A 27,896-nucleotide genomic window follows, 5' to 3' on the forward strand; every position below is an offset into this window, starting at 1 on the left:
TTTTTATGAAAAAGGATACCCAGCTAATTTTTCACATTTCCTTTGAATACATAAAACAATTATCATGGAGATATTTCTCCTTGTCTTTTGTATTTTGGAATAAATAAAGCTTTTCTCTAAATATGGTTAATTCTATATTTTTATATTTTTTATTTTAAATGGGCTACAGCACATGCTCAAAGATAGTTAAGATTATTTCAAATAAATACATTAAGAAGTTATTATAACATGAATATTATATGTGAGTATGTTTGCGACACCCACTTCTTTTATTCTGAGCACATTTCTTCCGCCTCGATTTCCCAAGAACCAATTCGGCGAGTGTCACCGTGTTGATACGGAAGTCCCGGTGGAAACTCTGCTGGCAATTCTCTACCCTCAGCATAATCTATGCCTTCTAATCTCTGAGCTGCAGCCATTATCCGGAGCAGATATTTATATTTCCGTGTGTTTTTACGTCAACCACGTGAGTTATGGCAGCTCTGAAATTCGCGGGTATGGACGATACAGACAGTGAGGATGAGTTGCCTCCTGGATGGGAAGAGAGATCTACCAAAGATGGATGGGTCTACTACGCAAAGTATGTAAACTCGGTGTTGTACCGACGTTACTAACTATACCAACAATGTAATTTTAGTTTTAGCTCGTTTCGTACCTAAGGTTTCATTCGCATGCTACCAGTATGTGTAGTTTTCTCACTGAACTGAATGAGCTCTAATATTTTAATAGAGACACTATTAAAATATTACAGCGCTTTTATCGGGTTAGTATTTTGCGGAATTGGTGCTACACATGCTATATTGTTAAAGCCTTTGCTAGGACAACATATGTGCAGTGTGACTTCATGACAGGGACTGGTAGTAACACAAGCAGCGTAACACCACCCTGCTCCATGTTGATGTGTCTCATTGATACAGCAGGTGGATATGAAACATTTGTCTCAAAGTACTTTGTAAAACATGATCAACAAAATTACAGTAAAATATATCCCATACTGCTCCTTGAATCGTCTCTGTAGTAACTTGGCCAACTCAGGATCTAGAAGTTTGAGGACACTACTGAATTGACACAGCAGACATTAAGAACGCTGCAGGAGGATTGAGGGGAGATCCCACCTGAATATGTGCTGATCAGTAGAAAGTGTGTCAGGCCGCGAAGGACATAAAAAATGAAAGTAAAGTAGCATGCAAACTAAATTTATTTAAATGAACTTTTGTCCTTGTATACCAACAGCCATGATGAAATGAAGACACAGTGGGAACATCCGAAGACCGGAAAGAAAAAACGTTGTGCTGGAGGTTTGTTTGATTTACTTGCTTGTCACTGTTTGCATGTATGTCTGCTCTGTCCAGATACTCTCTTATGCATTTTCATCCTCAATGTGTGTGAGAATTCTCTGTTTAAGCACTCTCACAACAAAGCCAACCAACTGTTTTCCAATCACACAAAGACAATAAAACAGGAGCTAGGTTGTACAGCTAGATTGACTGTGTTTGTCAGTGTGGTACAGCATAAAATCATTGTTACTACCGTGGTGGTTGCCTATAACATTGTATCTCACCTTTACCTGTACAGCCATGGGATTTTTCCTTTCAACTTTCCTAACAGAAAAGGAATTCTTTTCACAGATTTACCGTATGGTTGGGAGCAAGAAACTGATGAGAAAGGACAGATCGTTTATGTTGAGTAAGTAGATGAATGATTTAAAATAGTTACATTATGGGCTTGACTGTTGATTGTATTACCCTGAAAATATCTGTCTATTATAACATTCCTATTTTCTTCTTATTATCCTATTCTTATATCATTTTTAGTCACATTAATAAGAGGACCACGTATTTCGACCCTCGCCAAGCATTTACAGTCGAGGATGTAGTGCTGAAACCAAAACGTTATGATGGAAACACAGCCGCTCTGGAGATCCTGCAAGGTCGCGACCTCTCTGACAGAGTCGTTGTCATCACTGGGGGCAACTCGGGCATTGGTAAGTATTACAAATATAAAATTGAAAAAAATTTTGTCAGTGCTCTATTGCAATAAGGCGTGTTAATATGATGAGTCCACTAGGTGGTGATGTGGGATCACCTGCCGATAACGACGCTCTCCGTCTCTCCACAGCCAGGCATTCATCAACATTAGCCCCCAAAATGATACACTTAGACCCAACAAATCACTCCTTAATACCAAACATGATTGTATTGAAGTTCATTAACTGGGCTGAATTGGATGTCATTGTTAACTGTAATGAATGGCATCCATTTGTACCCAGCAAATGCATGGCTCACTATATAATGGTCGGAAACAAATGTATTTCCTCTTTCTTTTAGTTTAAATTAGCACAAGTGGTGGCCATTTGTTCAGACGTGATGCTTTGTTCGGCATAGATAATGACAGCATGAGGGAAATCAAATAAACATAAAATTGTTAATTGTCTTTATATTCAAATCCGTTCTCCCAAGTACTCTGAGCACTGAAATTGCTGTGCGTGTGTATAATATGAGATACAGCGAAGCAGCACTGTAGTGCAGAGATTTCCAGCAGCATGGGAACATTCACTGAACAAAGGAGCTTATATATGTCTTTCTGACCTTGATGTTCCAGTGTAAATACAACATTTAAAGTTAATATAGATTTCAATTACATCCTTATTCATGTAAGGATGTAATTAATATATGAAGCGCTTTTTTTATTTGGACCACAAAGTACAGTTAAATATTGAGCAAATGTGTGTCACTAATGAAGTATTCCAGTGATCTGCATGATTGCAAATTACTTCTCAGCTTTTCTCCCTCTGTTTCCTTTGAGGAAGTTAATTTCTGCAGTGGTAAATGAGACACGTTATATACCATTTATGACTGTGTGCACCTAGGAAGCAAATGATTGAAAAATCTAAAGTTCATCTGTAAAACAGAGTGTGATCTATAAGGATAAAAATATGTTTGAAAACACATCATTTTTAAGTGGAGAGCTTGTTAAGCAGTTGAACGTTGAACGACAACGTCGCCTATTTGCATATGAACTAATCCAGCTGTTCCTTCTGGCTTCCATTAAGGAGATAAAACAGGGAAATTACCCAAATATGCATCAAAACTGCTGAAGACCTTATGAGCTCTGGAATAAAGCAGCAATTCTAAACTGTGCACTGGTTTAAATAGCTTTTGTATCTGGCATAACATTTATATAATTGTTATTATAGGACACTCTGATGCTGCATTTTATATTGCTGATGTGACCTAAGCAAAATCATATTCTTACTAAAAACAATATATTTAAACAAATGTGAAAAAATATTCATATTAATATATTTATAATAGAACCTCTGATTATGATAATTTTACATTTAAAAGAAAATATGAGTCTGGTCTTTCACCTCAAAAACTGTTTTTCTCTCATTTTCATCACTCATTTTTAACCATATGGTTGATCAGCCTAGACTAACAGAGTCATGTCATAAGGATTGAAAGGACCAAAGTAAAACCTTTGGCCTGAATGACAGGGCGTCACGTTTGCTTGGGACCAACCACTGCATCTGTGAATCCTGGGGGTAGCAGTGTGGTTTGGTCCTGCTTTGCTGCGTCTGCATCATGCAGCACAACAAGGACCCTAGATATAGGTGAAACTGGATGAGATGTCATGTTTGGACTAATAGAGATGCTGAAGCTGACTATGCAAGGAAGCCATCCAGCATCGCTGAGTCTCACAGACAACAGAGGCGATACTAGAAACATTTATGTGAAGTTTTTACTGCAGTTATTGTTACTCACATTTGCACACAAACATTTTTAAGACTCACTCATTTTCTACATGAATAAATAAAGAGGTGTATTTGGCTGGTTTAGGTCATATTTATGCAGAATTATGGACCATTTTAAAAGTTTCACTAACTTTTAGGCGTGCAGTTTATGAGGAGGATGGAAAACTGTGGTTAGGTCTCACCACAAGAGGGCACAGGAGGTCCACGAGGCTGGTGTTTGAACCCATCTTGCCTTAAAAACTATAGAATAATAAAGAGAAGACACATTTAACTTTTCTTTTGATGCTTTTAACAAGTCACAATGTGTTTGTTTGAAAATTTCATTCCTCCCAATAATGCATCAAATGGCAACAATACATAGAATTTTATGTGAATCCTTAATAAACCCATATTAACATAATCTTTGTTTTCCTCTAACACATATTAAATATGCATCAGGCATAATTAAACGTATTCTAATAGTAATTGCTACTACTCGCGTGTTCCTTTGACATTCCTCCAGTGAAATGTGGTTATGCCAATTGGTTGGACCCACTTAGCATTTTAATGGCATCAATAGTGTTTTAATCCAAGTGTCAAGGCTATTTCCATTTTCCTCAGCGCCTAGTTCCACCACAGAGTATGTGACATTTTTACTAGTAATGGTGGGATATTATTTCATTAGCAAATTTACATCTCTGCGCTTTAATTTAGTTCTCAGTGCACATGAACATGAAAAGCACATCTCGGAGTTTATTTGTGCATGAAATGTCATAGTCTCTGGTTTAGCGGCCGCTCTTAAAGCCCCGCTGCTCCAGTGCTGGGAGGCGACACGGTAACGCTGTTTGTCTTGCTGATGTGATCACTGTGCTCTGTTCGCATTAGTCTTCCCCTCGCTGGTTTCTTTTGTAAATTAAAAACTAGTACCTACCTGAATGGTGTTTTTAATTGTGATAATGGAAATGAATGATTGTGGTTTGCTTTGCCCTGTTTTTTTCCTCCTCTTTCTTTCTCTCCCGCTTCACTTTAAAGGTTTTCTTATTTCTAGAGACCTGTGGTTGTACACCTGTACCTCTGCATTGATTCCTGAGCGGCTTTGACCCACAGCCTCCTATCCATCCCCATTACGCACTCCTGCCCTGGCTCTAATTCCCCTCCGATCAACCAACTCTTAGGTTATTTACTGGCTGAGGGTTCGTAAAACTCTAGTCCTTGTAGGGCCATTGTCGCCGTAACTTCGGCTCAGGTTTAGAGTCACGATGTAAAAAGTCTGCAGAACATTGCTTTTAAAAATTCAAATCCTAAACACCTTCCCAAAATATTTTATCCTGCTGCAGGACTATTTTTGCATCGTGCTCTCTTCAGTCAGCTTTGAACTCCATGTAACTACATGTATGTGTCTCTATCTGGGGAGCAGCGTTACTCTCCCAGGTTGCAGAGAGGATACCATGTTCTCAGCACAACAGAGGTTTAATGGTGGTCAGAAATATGATATTGACCCTCTGTCTAAGTGAAATAAAACATTCAGACAGGCATATCCAAATGCCTTAATGTGCTATTTTAATCCCAGTACAGTTTGTCTGAAATATAAAACGTTTTTATGGTTTAAATTTGACGATCACCACATTTTTATATATAGACAGGCACTTTAAGATGGTTTGTATTCAAGTGTGTGCATTTTCATAACTTCTATAAAATGTTCCACCTTTGCAGTGTTATTTTGTTTTATTCAAAATTAGTTTTTACACCTCATCTGAACTTTTAGGCGCTTTTCTACAGCAGCTTGTTTTAGATAAATACCCTCTGTGGCAAAGCTGCATTCAACCTAAATGCACGCACTGCATTCATTCTACTGGACACTGTACTGTTGTTGAGGTGCAGGGTCAGTGCTGGAATGAGAGGCGGGAAAAGACTCCTGCAGCCTGGATGGGGAATAAAGAGGATTTGGAAAAGGAGCGCCTCATAATGTTTAAGTATCCCTATGCATTGTCTTTGCGGTCTGTCAGGACTTTGAATGTTATTCTTATTCATGAAAGAATGACATTGTTCTGTGTTTGTGTTGATCCCAGTGTTGTGTTGTGTTGGGGGAGGATTAAGAGAACAGGCCGGTGCTCTCCTCTCTTTGGATGGAGAGATCCCTAAGCAAACTCAGTGAGTCACAGAGCTGTGGGAGCCTCTGTGTGCAGATTAAACCCATAGCCTAGCTTTGTGGCTGATCATTAGATTGAGGCAGATTTGTTAAGCATAACTGCCATTAAATTGGCTGCAAAGCTCTGGTATTTACTGCACTGCTGTTTATGAATAAGGACCCCCTTAAAGACCCGCGCAGCGATGCGTTAAACCCGAGCCTCAGTGAGGAAGCAGATGCATTATTCATAGCGGGAGGAATTAGATGGATAAAAAGATGTTCCTGGTGAGGGTGGCATGCGGTGCCTGCGCCTCCGTGTGTCTCTCTGAGCACCTCTGAGTGGCTGCGTGTGGTTCAGATGACACCCACAGTGCATCTGTGTTTGCATTCCGAGGTCAGAGAGTGTTGTGTGCGCGTGTCTGCCGGGGGAGCAGCTCCAGTGTCCCCCTCCGTCGGCTCGTGAACGCACTCGCTGAGGAAATCGAAGGAGAGGGTCCTTTTTTTTTCTCTCTCTTTTAAAACAGGCATTTCATGTCCTTTCTGATGAATGTGTTTATTGGCTACGTAATGAGAACCAGTTATGGTTGGTTAGTCAAATTATTCAACTTTATTAACCTTGGATGAAATTTGCTATGCAAACCCAAACTGGTGTGACATGCAAAGAATATTATGCTGGAGGCCAGAAGGGTTCAATAATGATTACAGCTTTAATATAATAGCACAGAAGTGGTTAGAGAGAGGAAGGAATGCATATATGTACTGAAAGGCTGTAGGTAAAATAAAATGAAAGGGTATCGGGTTATTGTGTGTAGTCAAGTAGTTTATAGACCTTTCGAGTTTACAGTCTGCGGATGATGAGGGGATCAAAGTTACATGATTGGGGGGGATTTGATGACAGTGATGAAAATAGCCTGAGTGCTCAGGAGATATGTGTGCATGAGCGGGCACCTGTGTATATGCCTGCGCATGTGTGCAATTTGTGTGTTCATCAAGTCTACAGGCCTCAAAGTGTGCGTGTGTGTGTGTTTATGTGTGCGTGTGTTTGTGTGTGAGTGTGTTTGCGTGTGTGCGTGCGTGTGTGTGTGTGTGTGTGTGTATGTGTGCGAGTTTGGGTGTGTGTGTGTGTGTGTGTGTGTGTGTGTGTGTGTGTGTGTGTGTGTGTGTGTGTGTGTGTGTGTGTGTAAGAGAGCTGGTCAGGTAAAGCTGGACGCAGGAGGAGCAGCAGTGACCAGTGTCGTGTGAGGCCGCGATGAGAGATTGTGTAGGGAGTTGGAGGTTGCACAGAGGGTCAGAGGAAGAGAAGTGGGCTGGGTGGGTACTAGATGGGGCTGCATGGATGGGGAGACAGCGGTGGGGGGGGGGGTGCAGGCAGAAGGGGACAGGGAGGGGTAATAGAACCACTTCAGTGCTCTCGCCTGGAACAGCTCAACCTTGGGCTGTAATTACTAACAATACATCCCACTTTTGGGGTGACATCTCCCTCCCCTTGGACTAATGGGATGGGAATTAGAGGGAATCTTAAAAGTCAGAAAGTGTGGGGGCAGGGGTTTGTACTGCTCCTCACTTCTGGAGACAAGAAATACACAGCAGCAGGAACAGGTGCCCTCATGTCTGAGACCTGGCTGACATCAGGCCACTGTGGCTTTATTTACTACTTTATACATAAAACACTGTAAATTGCTGTTTTGACTAAGAGTGAAACTATTAAATTATTAATTGATTGATAGAAAATGTTTGTGAGGACACATTCAGTATATTTAAATAAAATGGCTGCCAGTAATTACCTAGTGTGTGTATCTAGTTTTTATTTTTAGAGAGTGGAATTTCCTTTGTTGTAGTGCAGTGAAAGCTTTGGACCTGATGAAGGGCGACCGCAGCTTAGTCACTTTTAATAAATCTAATTTATAAAGTCTTTAATCAGCTCAAGGCCTCGCAGTTTTTAGGAATAAATAAAATGAACTGCACCAAATGAACCCAGTCAGAGATGCTGGAGTTTACCAGCACAGTCCCACTCATTTCTTCACTGCTTCCACAATATGACACACAACATGCTCATATGTTGTGCGTCGTAGTTAAGCGGGTGTTCATGACCTGTGTTGTCTGCAGCACAGATTCAGTTCTGTTGAGAAAGGGATTGTGGGAACTCGACATATTTCCCCCAGAAGTCCTTTAACGATCTGAACGGACTTCTGTCCGTCCGTCCGTCTGTACGGTGGCGCTTACTTTAGTTAAATTCCCCTTTTGGACGCAGATCAAGCGGGAGCAGGGGTAAGCAGCTCCGTTTGCCAAATAAACAGGTTTACTGACGAGGCTGGTAATGATCTCATTACATTGAGCCAATACACCTGTGTACAAGGCGGATCCGGAGAGGGGCGGCGGGCCAGGGAGGACAAACAAAGCGTGAAATCACTAAATCACACTCATTATTGGGGGATATCAGTAGGGCCAGGATCCTAATGTACCATGAAGAGCATTCACTGCTTAATGGACATTTTACACAATTTCTATGCATTTTATGCATTACAGTAAAGCAAATTCCCAACAATAGCTGCGCCATTTACTGTATATGTGCTACACAGAGCGTCTGCCCGCTCCTTGTCTGATTAGACCAAAGAACCTGGAACATCCTAACAGCCCAGTGGAACCGCCGGGCCTCCTGTGCGTTGTAAAACATTTCACGGCACCTGTTAATGCACTAGACCAAAAGAAACCTCCCGCTGACCCCTCGTCATGTCGCGGCGTCAGCGCGCGACGCCGGAACAGGCTCCCCGTGTTGTACACCTGACCAGGAACTCGTTTCAGCGCGGCCCTCCTTCACCGCAACACGGCGCGAGGGGGCGGGGAGTCTGTTAGAGCAACGCCACTCTCGTTATTTCACAATTAATGTCAAGCCCTTGTTATTTGTCATTGGAAATACATGGCTCGGGCGCCGCGGCGCTTGTTGCTGCCATATTCTAATTTGTTCTCCATTATGGAAAACACTGGTGTCGATTAATTTCACTTTCATGGCTTGTACACACAACAAGTGAGCGCGAGGTGTTGTTGTTTACCCGCAGTCAGTGCTCTTGTCTAATTTACAAAGGCCGGCTTCAAATGATGCCGCGTTTGAGATCGTCTTTTATCATCTGCAAGTGTTCCTTCCCTGCTGTGTTTGAAAAAAAGAAAAACCTTCACTACCTTTAACATCGCGGTGAAGGATCAGCCCTTTCGTGTGATGCTGACAGGTTGCCATGACATTTGCTTCCCTAAAGCCAAAGTGAGTATTTACCCGCTGAGTCACGGGGCTCGTTTTTTTTTTTTTTTCTTTTTTTTCCTCTTCTGTCACGTTGTTTTTATTTTCATTTCCATTTCCTGTGAGTGAAATGATCTCTGCTCACAGCCACAGTCCCCTCCATTACACCTAATAAGGTGTCATATAATTTAATTCCATGCTTCACTTGTCAGAAAGGGCTTCCAATCCTACTGCAATTTTGAGTTTTAATAGATATTAGTCCTTAACACTCTCCTCACAATTAGGCCTCCCAGTTTTGCTCTTAATGAAAATCAGATTAAGACATATAATCTAATTACAGTTCATATTAATCCACCCTCTGATACACTGCCTGCTGCTCTGCCTCTCAGACCTTCTTTGCCACAATCACTTATTGTGGCTGACAGATTGTCAGTCAGGCCCTCAGCCGGTGACCAGGTTTACTGTATGTGACTCCAGTTTGCATTCGGAGGCTGGTGCCCGCGATGCTGCGCCGCTCTCTTGAATTTCTTCACATCACTTTGAGGGATCGTAAATGTCAGAGGAAATAAAAATACGGTGAAGGAAAAAAATTAATCACATAGATTAATTCAACCTACGGCTTGAAATGACCCATTTAGACTTGTAATTTAAAAATGAACTTCTCTCCTTCTATCTTGAGTTTTTGTCAGTTTTATCGTGACTGTATGATTTGGATGGAGCCATGAAGTAGTCTTGGGCTGATAAATTCTGTGCGTATCCGTGGACCTCGTTTCGTTGGAGAAATGTCCTTATCGGAACCTTTTGATGTTCGGAAATATCACACTGAGGTTCAGCTTGAATGTCATGTCTGTCCGAATGTTCATTTAGCTGCCTCTATTATGAGTCATGTTTTCATAATTACTGCCATCACTGTATAATTACTAACATAATTAGCAACCGACCCCTCTTCCACCAGTATGAGCGGTCACATCCAAAACTTTATTAGAGATGAGGAGAAGGAGCCTTGGACCACAATAATTTAATCAGTTTCATCACTGCAGAGAAGAATGATTAACTCTCTGCTAGACCACTGGGTTACTCAATAAAAGAAATTATATGGAAGCTGATAGGGATTTTTAACGTTCACCCAATCCCCACCCTCACCATGCCACCCCTTTAGATTCGACCCTTGGAATCAAAGTTATCTTGAAGAATAAAAAATCTTTGAAGAATTACATTCTCTTTTCTTTTTTCCTCTTCTTGTCCGTCTGTCTCTCTCTCATCCCTCCTCTTGTCAGGCTTCGAGACAGCCAGGTCCTTCGCTCTCCATGGGGCCCACGTGATCCTAGCGTGTCGAAACCTGACCCGCGCAAACAAGGCGGTCACGCTCATACAGCAGGAATGGGTAAGTGTCAGATCAGATTTTGTAACTTGGAAATGTTTCTATTCTTTAAAAGGGTAATTTGGGCTTAAATTGAATTAAGAATAGGGTTATAACAGTGTAGCATTTATAACATACAGACATACTTCAATGATGTAAGTAAATCTCTAGGCCCATGTTTCCAGATATTTTAAGTCAAATGTCAATAATTCTAAAAGATTTTATTAATAATATTAATATTTTTAAAAAGTTAGTTCCCCGTTAACTGCATGCACGTTTCCCAGGATGGGACGGGAAACCACAGCATGTGTTTATCTCTGTATGAAACAAGAGCAAGTTGGGGGAAGCGAGAGAGGGCATCTGATAATTACCTGAGATTATTGCTCTAATATCGCTGCGCTCGTGACGCGTCCCCAGATTTACGAGTGTGGGAAAATAAACAAGTGAAATGTGGGTGCTGGAGCAGAAAGAATAAGCCATTAGCACTGGGTTGATTACAGCCAGCAGGACTTGAAGAAGAAGGAGAGTGAGTGCTCAGCGCAGATACGGGGAGAGAGGAAGCGAGAGAGAGGAGGGGGGAGGACAGGGGAGGGGGGGGGGGGGCAAACGCCTTTGAGCGAGAGTAGATCTGCAGTGTTTAAACTCACCCAAGTCTCTAATTGAAGTATGCCCCTGGGGCTGTCAGTGCTGCTCCACAGTGTGAAATCCAGTGTACAGATCTATTAATGTAGGTGCTTTGTCTAAACGAGTGAGGAAAAGCTCTGATCCAAGTAGCAGATTTTTTTAGTCAAATTGATTTTTAAGCTGTGCACCTGCTACGGCGTCGTCCTGGATGTTGTTAAATGTTTGCGAGTTACGTAAGGGAGGGTTGCTGTAAAAGCATGAACCTCTGCAGCACCAATGATAATCTCCCCTATTTGTGGCAGTCTGGCGTGTGGCATGTGTAGATCGTCAGCAGATTTAATGACTGAGTTAATAGAGTTCTGCATAGTTCAAGTGGAGCACGAGTACTGAATTAGCATTCCCTAAGCTTACTTCATATTTCCTTCCCAAGGAATCCCCCCCGTTATAGGCTAATGAATAAAAGTCACAATATCAGAATAAATCTTTGCTGCAAATTCTCCCCTCTGGCGACATTATTAATAGATTCAGGAGAAGAATAGAGAGGAGGATTAATCTTTAAGATGATGGATGGGCTCCGCTCGCCTTCCCATGCTCTTACGCTAAGGTCATTTTGATAAGAGGGTATGTTTTGGGGTCCTCTGTACAAAAGGTCATCATATCTCCTTCCAGGTCCCGCTCATAGTTCCGTTGTGGCTGCCAGGAGTGGAACTGCTGTCGCGGTTTTACGTGACCTCTGACCTTTAACTACCTGCTCACTGTTACTCTCCCTTTCGTGGGCTGCGTGAGAGTGACGGCTGGCGCACGGCGCGCTGCGGCGTTGTGTGGGCACGACAGCGGAGTCCCGGCTGAATAATGGGCCGGTCGGGACGGACACCGGCGGTTGGGAAGCGTGGGGTCAGGGTTGTCCTCCTCGGCCAATCACGTCGCGCTCTTCCAGGAACCGGTGCATTAGAAACAGAACAATGCTGGCAGAAACCGCCCTCGCACTTTGTGCTGTAACTAACCTGATAGTATTTGTTTCTATATTTACACAGTTGCCTCATTATTGCCTTACGTTATTGAGCTTGTTTGCGCCTTCAGAGACTTCACTGCCCGTCCGCGTTTCTGCTGACATTTTATCATAAAATGAGTTTCTCGCTGTGTTCATGCTACGCACAGCTTTCCTGATTGGACTTTAGCTGCGTCTCCACCACAGGTCTAATCTGTACACAACGTGCTGTTTTCTCTGCCTCCATTCGAGCTTTTGAGGTGAAACCCCTCCAGGAGGCTCATTAGGGGAGTTTAGAGTGGCGGAGGGGGGGTAAGCATTTACCTTATGATTGTGTTTTACAGTAAGCCTGATGCTGGTTGCCTTTATAGGGTTCAAAGGGGATGGTTTTACAGGCTGTGATGGAGCCACGGTAAAAGCAGGAGGGGATTAGGCAGCAGATGGGTGCTGAGAGCCATCGAGGGAAATGCAGAGAGTTGTAACATGTACGTGCTGAAAAAAGAAACAAACTCTGTGGAGTTGTAAAGTCCAAAACCTTTGTTCACCTCCTGGATTATCATACATTTGCATGCTTGTATTGTCACTGAGTCCTTCGGGGAGCTCTGCTGTGCATATCTTTAATCTCTACTACTTCTGGCCTCTGCCCTGCACTTTAACTGCACGCTATCTCCCACAGCCCCTCGCCTACATTATCTATCACCTATTCCACTCACAGTGCCAGCAGGTTAAGTTGGTGGTTAACAGCGAAAGTGTTGCCTGCGTGCCGGAGATTTATTTTTCCTGATTGCCTTTAAAATTCTGCTTATCTTGGACTCCGGTGTCTCCCTCAGAGAGCTGTAATGGACTCCCCTGAGACACCGCCCAGTGCTCGGTGGGCTAACCAAGGCCCTTGGCCCCCGAGTAGATACAACAGATACATACACACGTGTGTGCGCCATGGTCTTGTTTTGTAATTTCTTCCCATATATTTTTTTTTTATCCAAAATGCTTATTTTCCCCCACTGCCCCTTTCTACAACACATGCTAATGAGATGCTTTGTAAAGGCGTTAATTAGTGAGCTAGTCACTGATTGCGGTGCTTGTTTTTGGTGTGTGTGTGTGTGTGTGTGTGTGTGTGTGTGTACGTGTGCGTGTGCGTGTGTGTGTGTCAGGGAGGTATTAATATGGCTGTGTGCTGCTGAGCAGAGTTCTGTCAGGGTCTGCTCTGGAACCAATTAGGCTAAAGCTCAGTGTCCACTGAGGCTGTTGGTAGAAAAAAACCCCTGCTGTTTGCAATGTCAAACAGCAACATTACCACAGGCCAGAGAAGCAGAGCGAGACAGGCACACTGAGAGGCGATAAGCAGCGGCCGCTCATACGGGCGGACAGTTCTTCTGCTGGAATGAGGAATCGGACCCAGAATCCCCTCATACCCAGCGCCTTCTCCCGTTCACATGTTGTGTTACTCCTCCGTCCTGGAACTCGGTCTTTGCAACTGGTCCTGGCGTCTGTCGCTCACAGCTGATGGTTCATAATGAGAATGTCACGTTTGCGCGCCATGGCCTACATCGGCTACGACACTGTGAGGCAGCAACGCTCTGGAGAAGTCCCACATTTCTTCTCGCATGACTCGTATCCACCGGGATGCATTCATGCATTCAGGCTCTTTTCTATTGTCAGCCTCACTCTGCCTTTAACCTGAATCACACTTGTTTTGATACTGGAAGTGTGTGTGTGCGTGTGTGTGCGTGTGTGTGTGTGTGTGTGCGTGCGTGTGTGGGTCTGCCCTCGTCCGTTTGCCCGGTGTGTAACCTCCTGTGTCAGTCTGACAGGCCTCGTGCCCCCGCTGGCCACCGTGCCATGCCACGCTGCTCCGGCTGAGGCCAACAGGAAGTGACACATGTGAAATGCTGACCTGGTCGCTGCAGCTCCCTCCGGGGCCTCAGGATGCTGCTCTTTTAGTCACTCTTCCCTTCCTTTCTGCTCTCGGGATCTTAATTGTCTTCATCCTCCCGAAAGGCCTCAGAAGACTCGCGTCCCCCTCCGCTCGCCCTGCGCCGCTTCTCTCTCTCTCTCCCAGATTGCGGCCTGTCTCCGAGGTCAGTGAACAGGTTGTGCTGCGGATCCTACTCCAGTTTTGGGCATCGCTGCGTTTGAACTTTGGTTGTTTGTCGTGATGCTACAACATCGTGAGCACTTGTTCGAAACGAGGCCACAACGAGAACAAAAAACAGCCGTTTCTGTAAATTGCTTTATTAGAGCAGACCTATTTATAGACGTTTAGAAAGACTTGGTGCTCTTCCATTCTCTAATGAGCGCCGGCTAAATTATACATTTCTTGCATGTGGGTTTGCTGACACACCACAGTTAAGGTTCAGATAAATCCAGTGGAGATTGCTTTCGGTGATACTGAAGTTTGTACTTAAGCAGTCCTAAAGCCCCTTTACACCCCCCCCCCCCCCCCCCCCCCCCCCCTTAGACTCTGCCCATGTTACCCCCATGCCTCCACCTCCTCCTGCTCCGCGAGTCCTCCGCTCCAGTCTCAGGTGCATCCACTCTGAAGGAAAACGTGGCCCTTTCCTATTTGCACAATGAGGCATTGTGCAAATCCTTCTGTTCCCTCTCAAATTAGTAGGACGCATCCTCCTCCTCGGGGAGAACGTCTTATCCTCCTTCATGTACTTATTTATTAGTTTGTTTTGTGCCTGCGTCGAGCCTGTAGACTGGGAATAAGAAGGTCCCACGTCCCCAACTACGCTCTACATCAGCCTGGCACTGAGGAGATGGAGGGTATGAATGGAATTAGGGTAGAATTGCGATATGTAAATTTGATGAGGAGAACCCCCTTTTCCACAGATTTATCTGGCTTCGATTCCTCCAACAAGCCGCCGCACAAAACTCTGGAAGTACAATAAGGTTTCCTGTAATATACCGCTGAGGATTTCTTTACGTTACACAGGTGACGGTTAAAATACTGCTTTTGGGAATACTAAAGGAGGCTTTGTGTAGTTTTAACTGTATGTAGTATAAAAGTGTGTGAATACCTTGAGGTTTTATAGTAGTAAGCATTTTATGTGTGTGTGTGTGTTGAGACAGTACAGTATTACATTCATCTATGCACACCTCCGTGCATGTGCACGCACATTACACACCACATGGTGTGTATTTAAAAGCTTGATTATGCATTTTGCATAGCTTTGGGACATGCATCACTCTTCCCAGACTGCTAATAAAGTGACCAGGGAGATGGGGGAACCTAAATGAATCCTAAAGTGCCAGGCTTGCATTCCTCACTCTCTCACTCTCCCTCACCGCTCTGCTTAGTTATTCCGGCCCATCGCGGAGCGCCGCGTGCCACTCAGCTCTCCTCCTCCTTAAGTCTGCCTGCTACAGCCAGGTGCTCCGTCTCCTGAAGAGGTGTGGCCTGCTCCTAATTGCCTGGACCACGGTGAACTATGGGCAAATGCTTTGTGTGAAGGAGCACCGCGGAGGAATAATTTTGAATAAATCGCATAGTTAGCCGGGTGGTATTTTCTGCTAAATAAGCAGTTCAGCCGGCGTCTCGCGCGGAGGTGTGAGCGTTAGAATGACGGGTCACTCGCCATAGGTCATGTTGGGGAGGATTTAAATGATTTAAATGATGTCACTGCCACTGAAGGGGACAGGTTGAGGAAGGATGTGTAAGGCAGCACCTCTTTGTTGTTTGAACCTGACAGACTCTCATCCTTTACTCTTTCGCTCTCCCCTCAGAAGGAGGTCTCGTAGCCCTGGGACGGCGGCTTCTTATGATGAGAGGGGTGAGAGGTTGCTTGGATCTCGTTCGCTCTTTTCCTTTCTTTCCCTCCCTGCCAGCGGAGAATGTTTTTATTGAAGTCTGAGAAGTGCTGACCACAGAGAGGCCGCTCCAGCACACCCTGTAATGTTTTAAATCAGGAGATGAGCCAGTTGTAATAAGCTGCAGCCAAATAGACTCAGGCTTAGATGGCTGCCAAACAGGAAAACATAATACTGAATGCAGGAACCATCTGGCAACTGGCTATAACAGTTATGTGCTATTACCCTGAGCATCTTTAGCGTAGTTTGGAATTAGCACAGGCCCACAGATCCCATGATAAAGTTCAGACCTCTGTTGTTGTGCGTTTGTCTACGTGCACCGGTGTGGGTTCCTGATTGTGTTTCACATGTGAGGAGGGAGAAGGGGAGGACTGCGTGTGCTTGGCTTGGTGTCAGTCCACGTTTGCAGGGAAGGACGGAGCGGTTGTCTGCTAATGAACAGAGAAGTGCGTCACCACGGGTCGACGGCGGCCTGTTTGACAGCGCGAGTGGCCAATGTCACGCCGATGAGCCATCATGAAGGAAAAACCTGCAAATTCTAGTTTCGTATCTGTGACAGAAACCAGGCAAAAATTAATTGACTTTTTTGTTAATTTCCCCCCACATTGTGTTGTGTGGTGTCTGCATGCAAATCACCGTTTTCAGCTTTTTCAGTGCTGTGTTGATGGGTTATCCTCTGCAGTCAGGTCTCATGGAATTGATATCAGTGCACCGCTCCAGGCACCCAAACATATCCTGCCCCAGGCTTAGCAATCATTATTCTCTGGGAAGTGGTGTGCGTGTGTGTGTGTGATAGTGTTTGTGCTCATTTAAGTATGTATACAGTATGTGTGTGTTTGTATGTGCCTTGACACAGAGTTAACACTGGTTTACAGCTTAATCAGTCTGTGTAACTGAATGCATATTTATCAGAGAGAAAATTCATGCTCAAAGAATCAGACCTCAGCCCATACATCATTATCAGACACGCGCACGTTACAGTTTACATGCACACACGCTCGCACGCACGCACGCACGCACGCACGCACGCACAGGCGCGGACACACTCAGATCCACATTTCATTAGAGCGGCAGATTCAGGCAGCAGTAGATTAAAAACAACGTGTGTTTTTACAGGTCCATAAATCAAGCATGGGACGAGGGGGATTCATTTAGAGAACACCAGAGTTGTGGCGTAGTTGCCCTCACGTGACTAATGCTTAACTGTGATACTTTGATACACTGCCTTTTTATTAGTTTCATTCTCTCCTGCCCCATATCAATGATTATCTCTCAGCTCACATTTGACTTGCAGAGTAGACTGGCTGCTGTGTTCAGTTTGGTTGATGAAGCAGCCTCGTAGCTAACCAGTGATTAGACCTACAGTATTAGCTGTAGATGCAGCACTATGCGATGTTACTGTGTTTGGACGATAAAACCAAACACATGTATTCCTTTCATGCCTGATGGATGAGGAGGTGGTTGTGTTATTGCTGTTTGGGTTGCTCACTTTTAAATTGGTACCAGTGCTTTAATGGGGTGTGAAACACTCCTAAAAACTGTTGTGCTGATCAGTGATGCAGGGATATACATGCAACATCACCCGCTTACACCCACACGTGTTCAGCACTCCTTGATATCCAGGAGTTGCCTGAAAGCCAAGTTTCCTTCCCTCTCAGCTTTACCTGTGCGTTCATGTGTCTTACTGACTTCTGGGGGTATAATCCCCAGTTCCAGTTGTCACTGTGTGTCATGGCTGGTCTCAAGCTGGAGAGCAGGTGTAATTTCCCCTCCACTAAAACCCCAACAAGTGGCACCAGGGGAGAGGACCATATTATAGGTTCAAGTGCCTTGCACTGCAGAGAGCTACAGGCTTTCCTGACCTGTGACCACGCACAGCCCTTCACAGTGTGTGTGTGTGTGTGTGTGTGTGTGTGTGTTGAGGGAGGCTCAGAGGTGTTGGAGCTGCCTCGCTGCGTCTCTTTCATACTGTAAAGCCTTTATTAGGGGCCGGCCCTGTTTGGGGGGCCGCAGGGCAATATTATTTCACATGTTCCAGTTGAGAAATGAGCGTGTGTGTGTGTGTGTTGGCATGTCTTCACTGTACAACTTTTAGATAACCAGCTCCATATAAAGGCAGGTTAGAAGGTGAAAAGGTGAACAGGTTGGGTAAATGTATCAAATAACTCCTGTAATAAAACCTGCTGTAAACGAGTGAGCACAGTTTGACCTTTAACCTCTTACTCCCTAAGTCACTATACACTATATGAAGGCCACAGGGGCTTCGCTGATTAATTCTTCTGATGGCACAATGCTATGAGGGCCACATATGAGATTTCAAACCTGTTATTATTTCACCAGTGCTGTCATAATTGATTGGGATTCTTTTATGGACAGTTGGATTTCTCTTCTGTCTCGTGAGGAGTGCTTTTTCTTAGCATTTGTAGGAACATCAGGGTGCTTCAAATTAGACCTCCAAAGCCCATCTAGACAGATCTTGACCTCCTTGTACCGTTCGTGGCTCAGTTCAGCTTTTTTACTAGATTTGAGGTTTATTGGTTGTAATTCAGATCTACACGAATACCGACTGATGTGCTTGTGTTGCTGCTAAAGGACACAGACGTGACAGACCTTGTCATTCCTACAGGTCTGTCTGTGGCGGTGAGCGGCTTATTGGAGATTCTCGTCTCTCCTCCGAAGGGCACTGCTGCCCATTACAACAGTGTCATAATAAATTAATCCAAATAAACCTTTACACACAAGCGATAAATGATGGGTTTATGTCCCTGGGAGTGCATGTGGGCTTTTGTCTGAGTCTCATTCATTTTTGTATGAGTGACCACAACGAGCCAACTTAGGCAAACATGGAGGAGTAAAACTCCTGAAGAGTAAAGAGAGGAGAGTGTGAGATTGGAGGAGGGCGAGGTGGGAGTGGGTGGGGGTGGGGACGCTCATCCATTACTCTCCACAGCGGCCCAGGGGTCGGCTTTAGTAAGACTGATTCAGAATGATCAGGTTTGGACTCCATCTCCCATAAATCCTGGCATGCGACGCTGATGGATGTAGGCCATAAAGCCTCCTGCTCTGACATGTGGAGAGCAACATGGAGAACCATGGGAAATTGCGAGTGCTCCAGGTTAATGTCAATGAGGCCTGGGAGTGAAGAGAGGATGATGGAGAGAAGGAGAGACAGGGACAGCGAAAGATCAGAGGTGTGGAGAAGGGGATTGAATGAGCGCGGCTGAGTGCAGAATGGAAGAAAAGCAGAGTTTGTAGGAGCGCTGTAACAGAATTTACTGTGACATTGCAATAATTCAGCTGTCATCACACTGGTGGCTTGGAGTGGGGTGAAATCCCACCCCATTCTTAACAGATGAACTATGATGAAGTCTAAATATGTTTCCTGACACTAATTTTCTAATTTATTTCCTCATCATCTCCAAGGCGCGCCTGTAAGAGTTTTTGTAGTGTAATTAATTCTGTGCGTTTTCATTTATTCTGTTATTGTATGTCTGTGTGGCGTTCGATGCATGACCAAGATGAATACAGCTCATTACAACGCCTTGATTATAACGGGGCCAAATGCAGGAAACGCAGACATGTATACTTCCTTATTAACAGAGCCCCGTCTGGGCCATAAAGGACCATCCCAGTGTGCCCAAGGAAAATGCCCTGATTAGAGGAGTGCAGGGGCACTGCTGCCCTAATAAAGCCTTCCCCCAAAGTCGTTTATGATATTGGTATTGGTGCTGTGGCGACTGGGCCTGTGGGATGCGTTGACTTACTGGGCGATAGCAGATGGATGGAGAGACGAGAGGGTCAGTGGGAAGCACATCCACAACTCACTTCCAGGAGTCAGTTTTACTGGGTTGCCGCTAATGGAGATGAGCTTGTGTTGAGAGCCGGGGGAGATGCAGGTTTTACATACAGTCAGAGGAGGCCCGAGCGCTGTTGTATCCGCTGTTTCTAGCGTGCTAATTGTTGAGGCATTAAATGAGATACTTTTTTTTTTAATCTGATTGTTTTTGATCAGATTTATAATTTCCGCGATGGATTCTAAAAGACCGTGTTTGCGGAAAGTAGACGTATGTAAACACGGAGTCAAATCTCATCTTCAAGCCACTGCTGTTCTCTTCCCGTCTTCCTAATTTCTCCACTTTTTCATGTCGCACCCCCACCCCTCCCCCCTCCATCACCGCAGGAGCTACCTGAGGCCCTTGTGTCCACCTCATTTATCACCGGAGTTTGATTCCTCTGCTTCGAGAGAGAGAGAGAGGGAGAGAGAGAGAGAGAGAGGGGGAAGAAGAAAGAGTTGGGGAGGAAGAGTAAAGAGTCAGAACAAACTCTCCTCCGTTCTCCCTTCTTCTTTCCTACCTCACTTCCTTCAGTGTGTGAGGGAGAGATGAATGCAGCCAGTGGAATTAATTGCACCCTGTTACTGAAGATCAGCAAGTTTGCACTGTTGGCGTGCTGATCTGCCATATGGTTGCCCACTAGGTGAACACTTTGATTAATGTTGCCCACTCTCCCGTTTTTTCCCCCCACTAATATTTGATTCTGATAACTGAAACTCTGAGTCTCTCAATCTTGCCCCCCCCCCTTTTTGCACTGGTTTCTGTTTTCCGTGCTCACCTGAGCCATCTGTGTTTGCAAGCGAAGTTTGGTTTCCAGTCTCACCTCCTCTTTGTTTTGTACTTGTACAGCCTTTGCTGTGTGGCTTCGGTGCGCGTAGTGTGAAGTTTAGAGCATCAGTGAGATTAAAGGGAGGAAGAAGGCCGGAGTGTGTTTGTGTTAGAGAGAGGCTTGGAGCTGTGGGGACATGTCCTTCGCAGTTGATTAGGCCCCTGGTGTGTCAAGGGTTTCTCTATTAGCCTCCTCAGCCTCTCGTCTGCTACTGTGCACCGCTTCTACCTCCTACCCCTAGAGGTCTGGGATACACAGGTCTACACAAACAGACACAGAATGACACACACACACACACACACACACACACACACACACACACACACACACACACACACACACACACACACACACACACACACACACACACACACACACACACACACACACACACACACACACGTGCCATGCAAGCAGTCAGATAGGATGCTGTGCCGGGATGCAGGCAGTAACAAGGAAGTGAAGAGAAGCTGGAGTCACAATATCAATAGGGCTGAGTGTAGGTAATAATACCTTAGCAGGGTTCAGCCACGAGGCCGTGCTAACTAGAGAGGCGAGTCTCAAGTGGAGCATTCGCTACCTGCAAATCACACCATGCAGCCGCGTGTGCCAGGTGTGTATCTGCCGGTGCTCGTGGGTGCACGTCTACCTATTATATGTTAGAGGGAGTCTGCTTTTGCTCTGCAGGGAAACAGTGGGATGGTGTCACTGGCATCATCAACTCCGAGATAAAATGTTCTCACCCAAGGTCATAAGTTCACGTTTGTTTTCTTTTTTCCTTTGCTGTAATGAGGCTGCAATAGAGAACACTATGCAGACGAATCTGGAACATCTACTACAATCACCCGGGTGCTTTGTTTTCCCTCTGTTTTATGGCTCCTTCATGCTGCTCGTCTATTTTGGTCTTCCTCGGCCTTGTTAAGTGCTGCCATTCTCCTGTGCTTGGATGTGGCCCAGAGGGCCCTTAGCGAGACCAGGGGCTGGGAATGAGCCGTGAGCCCCAGCCAGGGGGTGCCCACAGTAGGCTGCCAGTGCCACTAAATCTCCCTGATTACACGGGGTGGCTGCGGTGTGATGGGGGTGTTACCAAGGTGGTGGGCTCTCCAAAGAGGCTGATTGAGATGCAAATGGGGGCCATAATTCATACGTAATGCGGACCTGAACACCCTTTGCCTCGTGTGGTCCCGCTCACCTCACTCTCTCATCACTCCCCATTTACGCCGGCATAGAAGGAGGTACTGTTATTGTCTCAGGATAAAGTTAGATATTTGTCATGGTGTTGGACCTGGAGTGGAAATAAGGCCTTATGGTGGGGTGTGTATGTGTGTGTGTGTGTGTGTGGGGGAGGGGGGGGTTATGAAGGTATGAGCATGTAAATAGAGCATGACTTTGATGGAGGTAAACTACATACAGTACTAGATTCTGCCTGTGAAAATACACATGCTGTGGAATCGCACCTGAAGATGCCAAAGTTTGCTTGTGTTTCTTGGAGAGAACAGACGGACACTACAATAGGGAGTCGGCTCGCTGGTAGAAAGGTGGAATGAAGAGGGGAAGAGGAGGGGGAGGAGTAATTGCACAGTCCTTTGCTGAATTGTTCTGTGGATGCAAATTTAAATCCCTCCTATTATTTTAATAATCTGCCTTTTACTGCTTGTGCTCGGATCATTTGTTTGCAAACCAGGTTATTTGGAGAGGGAGGCTCGGGGGTAATTTCATGCTTTGGAGCATTTATATCTATAACTTAATGAGGAGAGGGCCTGTTGTTTCCTGGTAATACACTGCTAGAGGGGAGCAAACTTTTTATTCTCCGTTTAGGGTACTGTTAGAGGGCAATAATGTGGGATTACTCTGATGGAATTAAGGAGCAAACTGAGAGTGAGACCTAATGCAGCTTTGGGTGATAGACCAAACTTAATACAGGGTTTTTTTTAGGTTCATGGGAGACCATAGGAGATAGGCCTTCCCATTTGCCCATCACAATAATCTTACACTGATTTCCTTAAAGATTTCTTGCCTTGTGCTCTAGATCCTTATATACATTTGTTTTTCTGGTGTGATTATTTAAACTTCCTCAACTGTTTATGCAAAGTGTGTCCAGACCAGGCCGACTCAGTTTTATGCGGGCTGATTTAATTTACCTTAGAGACAAACTGAAGACGGTGTTGAGGCGACCACGGTGGTTAATGTAGTTACCTGTGTTCAGCGGAGCCGAGGACGTGGGCCGGAACGATTGGAACGCAAGGTGTGTGTCCACGTCTCGCCTCTCACGTCCCACCCCTGCGTACTGCTTCCTCCCTCCACGCAGTCCCTCGCCTCCCGTCTCCCTCGTGAAGGACTCCTCTCCCCCTGCAAATTGAATCAGGCTGCATGAATTAAAGCAATAACTCAATTTGTTTACAAGGCATCATTTATTCTCTGTCAGCCCGCCGCTCCGCTGACAATCGGTGGCTTGCTGACCCCCGACCTCCGCCGAGGTCACATGATGCATTCATTACTTTGTTCAACAAGCGTCTTTCAGCCTATTATCAGGCGACAAGGGGCTAAAGATGCATGATGAGAATCCTATTATTCAAATCTGTGTAACACTGTAGCAGAATGCAAACACGCATGACCTTATCAACAGATAGGGTAGATCATTCATTTAAATGCACTTGAACATATACAGTTGCTTGTAACATAATAATAATAACAATAACAATAATAATAATAATAATAATAATAATAATAATAATAATAATAATAATAATAATAATAATAATAATAATAATAATAATAATAATAGGGTGATTTTATTCTAGAGAAATGGGGAGCGCTAGGGAACTAAACTATTTCCAGGCTAAACTATTGTGACAATGGAAAATAGTAAGCAGTTTAGAATATTGCTAAACAAAAGAGCTTTTAATCAAAGTGCGTACCAGACCCTGCGGAGTGTAAAACACTCCCTCATCAAAAGGCCTATTATACACTTACTCACATCAAAGGCCTTCGTGTTTCTTAATTGCCAGATTCTTTTCTTATTCAATTATGTTATGCTTGTGTTTTTATAAATTTGATACCAAAAGGTGCCCGTGTACCCGAATCTAAGAGCAATTTATCACATCTGCACAGAGGCGGCTGCTCACTGTGTCAGAGCACATATGTGTAAATGTGTGCGTTTACCAGCCCTCCGGATGCCGAGATGATCCGAGGCACGAGTGTTTCAGGAGAAATTAAGCAGTGGAAAACTAACGGGTTTAGGTGAAGCAATCACATTACCGCTGCACTTGAAAAGAACACTTTATTTTGTAGTTGAGAGAGTTTATTGCTGACACCCCTAAATAGAAAGTTGTTCATACAGTAGGAGTGCATGTGGGTCTAGGACTTTATTGTTATCTAACCACAACATAATCAGCATCTAAGTCTGCATGTGGTGTTCATCCGGACACTAAAGTCCCTGTGCAGAACTGCAAAATAAGCTGGGTGTAAATATGTAATTGCCTGTGCTTATTCTGAGATCTGAAATATTAGGGAGCGATATGGATCGCATTAAAATCCTGGTTGTTAGGGGTATCGGTTACACTGAAGACATGCAGGAAAATATGCACTGTCTGCGAATCTGGCGGAGATGGAGTGGGTGCGATGAGGGGGAGATAGGAGTGGGAGAGGGTGAGGAAATGGAGAGGAAGAGACAGAGAGGAAGAGGATAGTAAGATGAAAATCTCCTGATGTCTTTCTGAGAACACAGACATTATTTAAATCTCCATCACTTTTTAATGTAAATCTGATCAGGCTTTGCGCTGGATGAGGAAGGCTGGAAGTGGAGTAGAGGCAAATATGGAGACGCGCACACGCACACATGAACATACACACACGCAATGATGAAGGAAAAGACAAAGCAGATTTCTAATATACTATTGTTAGAATTGAGAGCTGCATGTCAGTGTCTCACTACACACTTCATTTGTCGGGAAACGCAAAAAAACACAGAACACTTAAAAAATCGGCTGTGCTGGCTCTGGTGTGTGTGTGTGTGTGTGTGTGTGCTGTGGGTGTATGTATAAATCTGTACGTGTGTGTTTGTGTGGAATTTGATATGTGCCTCAGGCCCCATGGCCCTGGTCTGTCTGCATCCGAAAAGCAAACTCTGCAATTATGATGACCGCCCTGTCCTTTTCATTTCCCATCTCTGTTTCTCGCCTTGTTGTCTCTCTCCCTCGCTCCATCTTTATTTTTCTCTCTTTGACCTGTCTGTCCTGCTTCAGAAATGTAAATACATTCTCAATAGTTGGACTCTAACGGACTCGATTATATCTCTGGCTTCAGTATGACGTCTATGTAACACATTAATTCTATATTTTTGAAATTTTGACAGAATTTACAGTTAATCTTTTATTCATTATTCATCTCTTGTCAGTGTTGTTAAGCTCTTCTTGCATTTTATTAAATACGTTGTCCTTTATGTGTATGTCTCTACTTCCTCTGCTGTGTTCTTCTAAACCATTACATTACACAACATCCTACTTTTGACTCCAAATTCATATGACGGTTAAAGTTAAGCTACACTGCAGATAAAGATTTTGAAAAGCTATAATGAGCATATAAATGTAATTCATGGCTGTACAGTAAATTAAATTACACAGCAGTATATAAAGCACTAAAAGTCACTTCACCTTGACCGGCTATACCATTAAAAATCTGCTTACATGTTAATGCCTCTTCATTTTTAATCCTACAATACATGTAATTATGCAACTCTACCATTTTGTCTGTGTAATGGCTACTAACTATTTATGTAAAGCACACATTGCGGCTAATAGTTAATAATGCATTTCTGTCTGTTGAAAGACAGATTCGAGCGTTTAGAAAAGACACAAAGAAAATTTCTGTAAATGATTTACTGTTTGTATATTTGTTTGTGTTTTGTCTGTAGCTAAGGGCTGGTTTGAGTGACTAAACCGCTCACAAATGAACGTCTTATGTTAATTACACTTCGCTAACATTGTTCCGCAGGAGCGTCATTAAATGGAAATGTCAGCAGGTGCCGAACCCAGACGTGGCCTTTAATGTCCGTGTTAGGAGTATCAGCACGCACGGCCCCCGCTCTCCGTGATCCTCATCGGGAAAATCGCCCCCCGTCCTTCCTTCACCTTTCCCCTATCTGCTCCTGCTCCTGCTTGATTTGTAACTTGATTTCAGGAAAGGGAAACCTGTAGATTATCCAGTTTTCATTAGTGGGGGGAAAAACCCAGTCCATGTCAGAGAAAGAAGAAATCAATTTAATACAGACTTAACTGGAGGAAATTGCATATTCTGCCGGTATGTGCTGAACAGGCACTTTCTCTTCCTCACCAGAGACCTGCCTCCCTATTAATTGCAGCGTGTGCGCATGCTACCGAGCGTGCGAATGCGTGTGCGCGTGTGCGACCGCCGCTTGTTTGTTTGTTTGTTTGCGTGCGTTGCGTTTGCTCGGCCCCCAGACTTGCGTCGCTGCGTGTGGAGCGTGTCTGTGTGTGGAGGTCAGGTCTAAGACCCGCGGTAGGGCACCCAGCCAGACGTGTGTGTGTGTGTGTGTGTGTGTGTGTGTGTGTGTGTGTGTGTGTGTGTGCGCGTGTGTGTGTTTGTATGTGTTTGTGTGTGTGTGCGTGTGTGTGTGTATGTGTTTGTGTGTGCATGTGTGTGTGTTTGTGTGTGTGTATGTGTTTGTGTGTGCATGTGTGTGTGCGTGTGTGTGTGTGTGTGTTCCTTGTTGGTGTGTGGCGCGTGCATAAGCGCATGTGACTTAGCCAGGTGGAGAAGAGATTGGTTGGTATTTATGAACAAATGTCATAATTGTGACAGGATGATATACGAGCAGTGCGTTCCCTGAACCCCCCCCTCCTCCTCTTCTCTTTTTCTTTCCGCTAAAAATATATATCTATGATAAAATACCGTCTTAAAAGCTGATGACCAATTTAGTGTGGCGTGTTGCGGACAAGGTCGTGGGGATCGCAGCTCCTCTGTGTTCCTCCCTCCGAGGCCTGTTCTAATCTACGGAGCAAGAAGAGGGGCTCAAAGTCATTTCTCTAATTGCTTTTATAAGGTGCCCTTTTCACATGGTGTCTCCCCTGCTCGTTCACTTTCACCGCCATTACGACACTTTACCTCCGCACCTGCTGGTAAAAATACAGTCATGGAGTATTAGTGTTGCTTTATGCTGTCAGGCCTTAACTATAGATATGCCGACTCCCCCCCCCTTTTGTTCTTTTACAGCCCTTCTCCTGGCGTGTTGACGGAGGTGAGGCACTACCCTTCAGGTTGAGTGTCGTATATATTGGCAGGACTTTTGATTTCCTAAGTGTTGTCCCTGCATTGGTGATCTATAAGGGGAGCTGAGCCTGGTCAGGGAGCAGCACGGGGTGAAGGAAGATGGAAAACGGGGGTTAAAGTGTGAGAGGGGCGGCTGAGGAGGATAAGGCGGCCCCGGGATGAGATTGAGCCTAGTGCATTAAGACAGTGTATTATTTGGCGGTTCCACTCGCTTGCGTCCATTAGGGGCGGCCGCTGTGCCATTAAAGGGGTCAGCGGAGTGTGCGCACCTGTGTGTGTGCGCACGCGTGTGCGTATGTCCGCAAGTGTGAGTTTTAAGAGTTAGTAGAGTGGTCCAGTGTCTTATTGAACAGGATGGGGCTCCCCCCTGATCTAATATCGCTTCATTTTATTGGATTGGATGGCCCCGCTTATAATTGTATTAGATCTCCTCCCTTGGCATCCCCCACCACGTCTCCATCCTTCTCCGCGGCAATGACCACATGTCATCCCCCGACACGTGAGGAAATGAGGAGAACCTCTACGGAGGCCAACGTCTTGGGTTCAAACCAACGCGCTCCGGGTTTCTTGAGAAAACTTTGAAGGCTCCGTTGTTGTTCTTTGGTTGTTCACCAGCGTGGATGGCTGTGTGTGTGTGTGTGTGTGTGTGTGGGGGGTGATGCCATGCCTATGCTCATGGTGACCTTGCTGTCTGAAGAATGCGGCTCTCCCACAGTCACAGTCACTGAGACGGACGCCCAGTGTTCAATCTGTGGAGCCTATTTACATGCGTTTCACTCACAATTAGCCGCCCGTGTTCTGACGGAGCGATGGCTTGTGCGTCGCTGGGGGGCGGCGGGCTCCGTCACCCCGAGCCGAGCTCTGGTGTTGCACACTCAGCGATTACGCCGGAGTGAACCAGAGAGGCTTCGCTGCCTCTCACTTTTCCTTCGCCCTTGAAGAGACCAGGAGTTGTCAGGGTCCTCATAAAAACCTGAACGATTGCGTCGGCGCGTTCCACCTCTCTTTCTCAGCCCGTCTTTTTCCTCTTCTCCTTCCAAAACCTGGCCATCTGTCTAATTGTTCACC

General features: G+C 44.9%; 1 protein-coding gene across 3 annotated transcripts in view; it reads left to right on the forward strand.

Moving 5' to 3' along the window:
• The first annotated feature begins 289 nt into the window (after positions 1-289).
• wwox (WW domain containing oxidoreductase) overlaps positions 290-27,896 on the forward strand; it is a 99,335-nt gene continuing 71,728 nt past the window's right edge. The window contains exons 1-5 of one of the 3 annotated variants that reach the window (XM_055509587.1): positions 290-580; positions 1,234-1,298; positions 1,629-1,686; positions 1,815-1,984; positions 10,371-10,477. In XM_055509587.1, coding sequence (XP_055365562.1) covers positions 474-580; positions 1,234-1,298; positions 1,629-1,686; positions 1,815-1,984; positions 10,371-10,477 — 507 coding nt within the window. In that variant the 5' untranslated portion in view covers positions 290-473. The remainder of the gene's footprint in view (positions 581-1,233; positions 1,299-1,628; positions 1,687-1,814; positions 1,985-10,370; positions 10,478-27,896) is intronic. The other 2 variants (XM_055509588.1, XM_029152600.3) reach the window with 2 other exon arrangements.

The sequence above is a fragment of the Betta splendens genome, chromosome 6 (assembly GCF_900634795.4).
Source record: "Betta splendens chromosome 6, fBetSpl5.4, whole genome shotgun sequence".
NCBI classification, from domain to species: Eukaryota; Metazoa; Chordata; class Actinopteri; order Anabantiformes; family Osphronemidae; genus Betta; species Betta splendens.